Source organism: Neocloeon triangulifer, unplaced genomic scaffold, assembly GCF_031216515.1.
Source record: "Neocloeon triangulifer isolate White Clay Creek 2 clone unplaced genomic scaffold, ASM3121651v1 ptg000014l, whole genome shotgun sequence".
Taxonomy (NCBI): Eukaryota; Metazoa; Arthropoda; class Insecta; order Ephemeroptera; family Baetidae; genus Neocloeon; species Neocloeon triangulifer.
The window spans coordinates 13794064-13802852 of record NW_026775556.1 but is presented as its reverse complement, the minus strand read 5'-3'; the positions used below and the strand labels follow the sequence as shown (position 1 = coordinate 13802852).

The following is an 8789-nucleotide window of genomic DNA, read 5'->3' as shown; positions in this document are numbered from 1 at the left end:
CCTAATGTTGCAGTATAATTTAAAGAAAGTATACTCATGCTTGCATTTAAATATGTTTATTTACAACAGAATCTGCTTAAGTCTTTCGCAAAAATATTTGTTAAAGAATCTTAGAAAATAGGCAGTCCTTAAAACAATAAAATAGTACTTCATAGAAAAATATTCTCCATAAAAATCATTTAAAGAATTCGTCCTGATTAAAATTTTTGGTTGATAAATTGATTCATCGTAACGCACGATACCTTTGTCCCTTTTGGCAATGAGCTGGGAGCTGTAATTTTCCAAATATAATTAGTTAAAAAAATATTAAAAAGTATTCCACTTACAGCTGCTCCAATCCTTGATAGATATCTGTTCCTGATATGGAAGTCGGAGCGCTGCAAAAGATCCTGCGGAGAAACATCGTCCATTGCACCAGAGGCCAATAACTTCTCCCTTTCCAACTCGGCTTGTTCACTAATTTTTATTTATTTACACTCAAATCTCTATACTAAACCAAAAATAATTACTCTCTCTGTTTCTCCCACGCATCTCTCTGCTTTGCACTCATGTTCAACAATCCATCTCCATTGGAATCAATAATCAAGATGAGTACGCTGATCAAAAGAGCAACTAAATATATTTCACAAGTTAATTAAAGTCCCTCATCAAATAAAAAATTAACATACCGCAGAGCCATCCCAGGAAGAACATTTCCAACAAAAGATATCCTCCTTTGTCGACGATGACACCAGCCAGCATTGTGACCAATGCGAGTCCTAAGTTCTGCACGGCTTGAGCTCTAGATTTAATTAGCAAATTGAAAAATTAGAAGATCTAAAAAAAATTAAAATTACATTCCGTAAGCAGTTCCAAGCTGGTGGTCCGGGATGATAAGGGCCACCATGGGCCAGAGAGCGCTGGCGAGCATCGAATAGGAGACGCCCATGCAGACCATTGCGATGTACGGATTCAGGAATGTGAATGCCAGCAAGGCATGGCATCCGAGTGTTGAAACAATGGAGATCAGCACCCAAAAAGCGTTGCGACCCACTTTGTCCACCAGGAGGCCTAAAAGGGGCGACGCCACTGCAGAGATAATGAACACCAGGCTGTTTACGAAGTTGGCGTCCTGTGGCGGCATCTCAAATTTCCGCATGAAAAACACTCTACAAAGATTTGTTAAAATTTAGTTACAATTTTCTCAAAGAATTCTCACTTTCCGAGGGCAATAAAAGGAAAAATTGCCAGGTAGTAGGAAACACAAATTCCAGCCACCATCCAAAAGGTGACGGGGAAGTAACGGACATCGCCAATGCGCACAACTTCTTCCGTTCCTGTTGAATTCTGACCTCCAAGGTACCTCTCACGTCTTTTGTCCAGCACAGTCAAACCAAGAGCAGAAACCAAAGAAAGGATCGTTGTTGCAGCAGCTGAAAAAAAAATCATTATTGGGGGAGATTCAATAGACCTATTTTTTTTTTAAATTTGTAAATTCCGAATGAATTAGGATAAAAACTTGAAGGCAGGATAAAGAAATATTTACCCTGGGACAGCAGGATAAAATTTATCCCTTCGGATTTATCTCGGAATGATGGGGGTTTATTGAATCTCCCTCATTAACTTTTGCTTTTGAAAAATTTCAAATTACCGATAAATAAAACAACTCCCAAACAGGTGTAGCCGTGGTAGAAGTGGTTGACCCAGTTATAAAGAGGCTCCATGACATTAAAGTTGACTGTGGAGCCGACTCGAGCAAAACTCAATTGAAGACCAAAAACCATGTTCAGCTCTTTTCCCTTGAACCAGAGCACTGCGTAGTTGTTTTGAGCCACAGCTAAGGACTCACCTCCAATGCTGGAAAGCTCAAATTTGATTAAACCCAATTTTATTACTGCCAATTAACTTACCCGAAAATAAATCTGCCAACGACCATGAGCCAGAACTTATCCAAAACTCCACCCAGGGCAAAAACAAGTTGGCCAATAACGACCAGGAAAGAATAAATAACTGTGCCCAGACGAATTCCGAAGACCCTAAAAAAGAAGAAAAACGGTATTATGGAAACCAAATATTACAATTTTTTTCTTTCTTAAATTTAGATTTTTTAACCAATTTTTTATAAAATATTATTAATTATTTTGATAATTCAATCCCACCTGTCAATCAAAAAGCCTCCGACAAAGCAGAGCACCACGTTGGGCCATGAATACCAAGAGTACAAATAGACAAACTCCGTTGTGGTCAGCTGGAGGTCATGCTTGAAGTAGTCTTGCAGGGCGGCTGGATTATCGTAACAAAAGTATGAGCCTGAAATAAAAATTAAAAATTGAATCAAAGGTTGCTGTTGAAAAAAAAGTATTGATTTTACCAAAGCCGAGGATGCACATGAGTAGAAGTGCACAGGCCCTGCTACTAATGTGGGCCGGACTGCAGCAGGTCGCATTATTTTCCGATCTCTGATCATCATCTAGGACCTGTCGACGCCTGGAGGGTTCAAAATCTATCCGGTCAGGATCTTCCATCCCTCCTTCTGAACGAACCCTGCTAAATTATGTAAAATATAAAGGGAAAACAAAATCTTTTGTTCCATAACTGCAACTGGTGGGAGGATTATTTGTGGGGGCGAAAATGAGCCCAGAATTTTACCTCTCTCCGCTTTTTTCGGTTCCAAAAATTACTCAGGTTCACTTCCGTAAGGTCTCGGAGCGACCGGCATGGAAAAGAGGCCGATTTCCGATCCGGATTGAGGAGCCAAACAGGGACAAAATCACGAGATCATTTGTTATTACTCATCACGCAGTTGTCATACAAGAGACACCAGACACCTACCACCGATACCAACAACTACAGCTGGCGAGGTCACGTGACCACTACATTGCGCAGGGCTTTCAGCACAGATTTCGAAAGCTGCAACCCGCGTCACATTGGCAACTCGACAGTTGCATACATTCCAGATGCAAGACAAAAATCGCTAAAATCTTTTATTATTGCTCATTGAAACTTTAAAGAATGTGATTATTTTTTTCGGTGCAAATGGTAATTTTTTTATGCAGAGAGGTAAACATTAAAAGGTTGGAATAGTACAGAATAGTAGATTATTTAATAAATTTGAATGTTTTTTTGTTTAATACTTCCCACAGAAATAATGGCTGGGTTTTATTTAAACATAATTAAGTAATTAATCATAATTAATGAACTTTATTTATTTAAACGTAATTTTTCTGAATCTAACGTATATAGACAAAAATTGAAATTATTTTAACAAATAACTGTTTACCTGTAGACCATTATTTTATATATTTATTTAAAATTATTTATTATTGGAATAAATGGAATGTTTATTAAACACAATAGGTGTACCACATTAAGATACATAAATTAATTTTTAAAAGTGGCAGCTTCTCGCGGGCTCATTTTCTTCACTAAGCAACTATTTATAAAATATTTTTTTACTAATTGACGTGTCTTTTATCTTATAATAGACAATAATAGATTCAAATATTTAAATTGATTTTTTTTTTATTCTGTGCTGGGAAATTAAGCTGAAAGTTGCCTATTTTTTATTTTCTTAACAATTTTGTGTTGCGATTTTTTTCATTCATCATCCCTCTTGGGAAAGGCACCAGCGATAGCAAACAGGCCTGCTAAATCGCAAGGGCCGATAACTTTCGGGGACTAACTTGGGCCTGGTAGAAAGGAAAACGGGATTGGTTTGATTATTGGGAATTTGTTCGCAAATTTGTGCCACCAAGAAAAAAAATTAATTTTAATTTTGCACATGCGTTCAATTATTGAAAAATGATGGATTGATTGGTCTCTGTATTTTGCCTGTGGACTGTTGTTGGAGTGAAAAGTGATCAATCAACGCGGCCGCCACCGACTTCAGAGAGATCACAAAGCTTTCAAATCAAATCCTTGCTCGATGACGCGGCAAAAGTTTATAATGTGCAAACAACAGTCACTCCCGAAATTTGAATTTCAATCATCGCGCAAACGTCAACAACAAGATTGCGCAATCATATATTTTGTTGTCAACAAATATTTTTTAATTATTTCTGCTCAACAGATGGTCCCCGTTGCTGAAATCGCGGTCGTGATCAAAACATCAAATTGCCAGAAGAATGAAATAAATAACAATAAATAAAATGTCTTCTTGCAGCAACGAGGACAATAACGCATACATGTTGACAAGCGAAGGATGCAAAGTGAGTTCTGATGAATGAGTCATGAGAGTGATCCTTCTCCGCTCCAGATGAGAAATGGAAAAGTTTCTGTGCCGCGAATTAAAAAATTCCGAAACGCGTTACGTTCGGTCTTACAGCTCAGCAAGCAGCACAATAATGCACGGCGTTTGTCGCAAACAGATAAGCAGATGCAAAGCAGCGTGTTTCACAAATGGTCGCGCTGCTGTGTGTCTGCCATACGTAATGAGCGCCGCCCGAGAGTGCTGATTAATTCCAAATATGGAGAATCACAGCCGCGCGGCTTACTGATTTTAGTCCAAGGCCTCTTCCCCAGCAGCGTTCAATCTAGCTGCGCTCATTGTCAGTCCGACTGCGCTTTTTGCTCATTTTCTGCACCCGACTTTTTCAACAGTGTGCTCATCAACACGTTTGCCACTTACGCAGTCATATAGTTGATCTGACGATTACTCTTTTAGGGTAGGCAGCTAAATAAAATTAAAGAACACAAAGAATAAAGCATTTATGCCTTTTACTCTGCAATACTGATAAATAGGGTTGTGAAACTTAGACGCTTTTTTTGCCTAAAATAGTCGACTTTTTTTAGACACTTTTTTCATAGAAAAAGACTGTTTTTAGACGGTTTTTATCCAATTTAGACGGTTTTAGACTGTTTTTCCAAGGTTGAAAATTTGGCTTGTAAGAAGTCGCCGAGGGTGGATCTAGGGGTGAGGGGGTAAAAATCACTGTTCACCAAAACTAGCTAGAAATGCTCAGAATGACCTGTCCGAGATTTTAAGATGGTTGCCAGAAACCATGAAATTTTTTGGTTCAACCCCAAGTCCCGAGGGTGGATCTAGGGGTGAGGGGGTAAAAATCACTGTTCGCCAAAACTAGCTAGAAATGCTCAGAATGACCTGTCCGAGATTTGTAGATGGTCGCCAGAAACCATGAAATTTTTTTTCAAGAGAATGCGCGGTAAACGAAAATCTGTTCTCTTTCGAATATTTTGTGCACCGCAGGAGACGAAATGGTGAGTTTTAGACACTTATAAACTGTTTTAGTCGATTTTTAGACGATTTTAGACGGTTTTGGGCGTTTTAGACGGTTTTAGACGATTTTAAGTGGGTGTCAATCGTCTTGAAATTTCATGATTCGTGCACATTTGATGAATTCAGGCCAAACCAAAGCCCAGAAAAAAATAGTCGATCGTCTAAGTTTCACAACCCTACTGATAAATGTTATGAAATGTTTTTTTTTTTATTAAATTTCTAATAGATTCACATAAGACTTATTAATTAACGGTTTTAGATGCTGTGATGTTTCCTTAGGATGAATTTTTCCGAAGAAAAGGAAAATTATTTATTCAATTTAAATTAATAAGTTTTAAAATATAATAAATTGCTATTAAAAGCAATTAAAATTATGAATTTAATTTAAGATAAAATAAAAAGATATAAACTAACAGTTATTAAAAGTTACAATATCGAAACCTCAAGTTATACTTTATACAATTTTATTATTTACTGTAGAAACATGCTTTTTTTTAATTTGTCTTTATTGCATCTAATGTAAAAAGTTCAATTTTTTTTTTTAAATTGCTTTTCACCATTATTACAATTGAATTAAACAAACTTTTAGCGGATTTATTAATCTCTTGAAAAACATAAATTAAACCAAGTTCATGAGTTTGATCAGATTTGTTAAAGTAAGTATTGCTATACTTTATATAATAAGCTCATTTGATTCTTCACGAGTGAAATTTTCTGCGAACATATATTTAACAGCTGAAATTATAAAGTGCTTGAATATTCAAAAATCCATTTTTTACAGCCACGTCCCTGATGGTGAAAAAGTGTGCAGTTACTAATCGTCAGGCGGCCCAAAATAAAGTGCCCTCTCCACCAAATAAGGCGCGCGATTTTTTTACTTGACGGCCGGCGCGGCGAGAAGCGAAGTAAATAAAAGTTGTGCCGAAACGGGTGGACAAATGCAAAACGAACGAGCGTAGAATGGAGCGTCCGACCCTGGAATTAATAACGATCCGGTGCACTATGACCCAGATCTGCAAACATGCCGGCCGCTCAACAGTTGTGGACACCTAGCTCTCCGCAGATCAGACCGACGTGTCTGCTGGTATTTATTTCTCCGAGAGGCGGAGAGTGACAAACGCAAATAATATTTATATATGCGCGTCCAATTCTATTCCACTCGATTCAACCCGCTCGGATTTCTTTTCTTGTGCTCAATTCGTCTTCGATGAGATGAATAATGGATGAGCGCTGAAGGAAAAATAACGCAAATCATTCTCTCCTGCAAGTTTAAATTTCAACCGAGTTTTTTTAACTGCAGAAAATTGCAAGCTATTTTTTTCCAATCGAAGTAGAATAACTAGACGCATTAAAGTAAGGATGGGTGCTCACGATTTGCCGATTCATCTCTCGTTACGAAAATCCGATGAAAGCCCATGCATCAATCCGCGCCTGCCGATTTACAATTGATTTATTGCCGTATGGCAGGGAATTGTCTCGTCTTTGTTGCGGATTAAAAGGCCACGAGATTGGCTCACAACACTGCATAATACAATATTAAGCGTCAGTGTGGCGCCTAAACAAAAGAATTGTGCCTCTCGCGCGCTTTCGCGGTTCAGTTGGCTTATCTTTACCTGCCATCCGATCGCGCTCTCAATTACGGCCCAATTTGCTAATTTCAATCTATGGCCATCGGTCATTTGTATGTACGCGAGACGAGGAAGTAATAAATTCAAGCTTTGATAAATCTTCAATACTTTCTGGGTCACTTTGAAAGTTCGAAACCCAGTTTTGATATAAAACAGTTAAGTTGTAAAGCTAGTATTTTTTTATATCAAAATTTAATAAAATTAAATCTCATATTTTAATGTCATTTAAGTTTATAAGTAAAGTACAGTTTCAATAATTTATTGCCTATATGTCAAAAATACCTAGAGCAGCCTGCCTGAAACTAAAAATGCTACTGGCATGTTAATATACAATTTTTTTTAAACTATTTGCCACATGAAAAAATGGCATATATTTGAAGATAATATTTCGTTGAAAAAGTCACTGAAATGAAAAACCTATTTAGAAACAAAAATCAGCTATTTTTCGCAAGAGTATTTTTGTGTCACTTGAAAAAGCAAAAGTGGTCGCAACCGCGGAAAGTGCGATTATGTAATTACCAAGGCGACATCGTGCATGTCTTTTTAAAAGAGCGCAATAATAAATTTTTGGTCCTGCTGGCCAGCAGCTGTTGATGAGTCAGGCGGCTCGCTAGTTTGGTTTCGACGTCACAAGGTCTCGGCGGTGCGCGCCGCTCGGAGAAAGCGACGCGCTTTTCCTTTCACGCCGCCGCCTTTCAGCCCTGATTTGACCCACTCGGGGGTGGCGGGGGTGGCGACCACTTCACATGCGGGTCATTTACACCCTTTCAGAGCGATGGCCGTGATTTAAAGGCGTTCGGGCCTTTTGCAAGGGTAACACGACGCCTGCCAAAGACACGTGCACCACTGAGGCCACCGGCGCGGCGGCCCATCTGCTCGCTTGGCCTCGGCGGCCGAGGCCTTTTTCAACTGCAGACGACCCGCCGCCGGGGTGCTTTGGCCCCCTACGGAAACGCCGGTTGACAAATTCCATATTTTCTCAGAATTTGCCAATTTTGCGAATATCATTTTTTTATGAAGCACGTATTTTACTGGATACAGGATGCAGATATTTTGCGGGGAATAAAACTGAGGATCAAAACTAAAGAATAATTGCAAAATTTTTAGTTTATTTATTAAAAATTTCACATTTTTCATAGTCATTTTTTAAAATTTCAGCAAATTACCTTTTTAATTACGTAAAGATCATAGATTTTCTAGCTTACTTTTACTTACCTTCGAGTAGCAAGCAATTCAATACCAATTGCGGTAACTTTTTAAAGGTTTGAGCGTACGGGAAAGTGCAAAAAAAGTGTCGATGTGTCACTGAAAAAATGTTTTTTCCCCCGTTTTTCGGTAAGAGAGTAAATAAATAAATCTTCTAGCACGTGCTTTTCGCGGCAGTGAGGTTCGTGTAAATCTGAACTTAGGCCTTTAGCCAATCCGAGGCGACCAGAGGCTTCTCTGATTAGTTGAGCACTTGAGCGTTTGCGCAAGACCGAGAGGGCACTTTTCGTCATGGCAGCTGTGATAATGTCTGAAATTTTCAGAAAACGATACTTTGAAGCGGAATTTCGTCGGCAAAAAAGAGAGCTTTGGCCGAATCGACCACGGAATTCCCAAAAGCACATCTCGCTTCATGATTTTCACGGATGGCATCGAGTGGCAACGTCAAGTAAGCGAATTAGTTTGGGTATTTTGGGGGGACTGAGATCAGTTTTTGTTTTTGCTTTACACTCTTTTGTAAACAAAAATAACAAATATTTTTTTTAAATTGTTTATCCCTATTGGGAAAGGCATCAGCGGTAGCACACAGGCCTGCTAAATCCTAAGGCTTTTGCCTTTTATTGGCCTTTTGGCAATTTTTATTATTGAAAAATTATTGTGGAAATCTGCTCGAGAGCTTAATAAATAAATGGGAAAGCGTCGTTCCGCAACCATAATTAAAAGTGGGAAATAAACCAAGT

General features: G+C 38.4%; 2 protein-coding genes across 10 annotated transcripts in view; one reads left to right on the top strand and one right to left on the bottom strand.

Moving 5' to 3' along the window:
• Positions 1-33: 33 nt before the first annotated feature.
• Positions 34-2813, bottom strand: LOC132200504 (major facilitator superfamily domain-containing protein 1-like). Of its 2 annotated transcripts, none has more exons than XM_059626007.1 (11): positions 2629-2813; positions 2351-2526; positions 2139-2289; positions 1890-2015; positions 1631-1836; positions 1199-1412; positions 837-1148; positions 669-781; positions 510-612; positions 327-456; positions 34-271 (listed from the first exon to the last, which is right to left on the bottom strand). In XM_059626007.1, the coding sequence occupies exons 2-11, from the start codon at positions 2502-2504 to the stop codon at positions 224-226; spliced, it is 1557 nt and encodes a 518-aa protein (XP_059481990.1). In that variant the 5' UTR covers positions 2505-2526; positions 2629-2813; the 3' UTR covers positions 34-223. The 2 variants fall into 2 exon arrangements, with proteins under 2 accessions (XP_059481990.1, XP_059481989.1); XM_059626006.1 differs by having other exon boundaries at positions 2351-2523; positions 2629-2812.
• A 5544-nt stretch (positions 2814-8357) lies between these two features.
• LOC132201239 (titin-like) overlaps positions 8358-8789 on the top strand; it is a 36184-nt gene continuing 35752 nt past the window's right edge. For 4 of the 8 annotated variants that reach the window (XR_009442253.1, XR_009442252.1, XR_009442251.1 and 1 more), the window contains exon 1: positions 8358-8497. Coding sequence is in view for 4 of the 8 variants with exons in the window: in XM_059627240.1 (XP_059483223.1) it covers positions 8475-8497 (23 nt within the window). In the remaining 4 variants the exon portion in view is untranslated. The remainder of the gene's footprint in view (positions 8498-8789) is intronic. The other 4 variants (XM_059627239.1, XM_059627238.1, XM_059627236.1 and 1 more) reach the window with 2 other exon arrangements.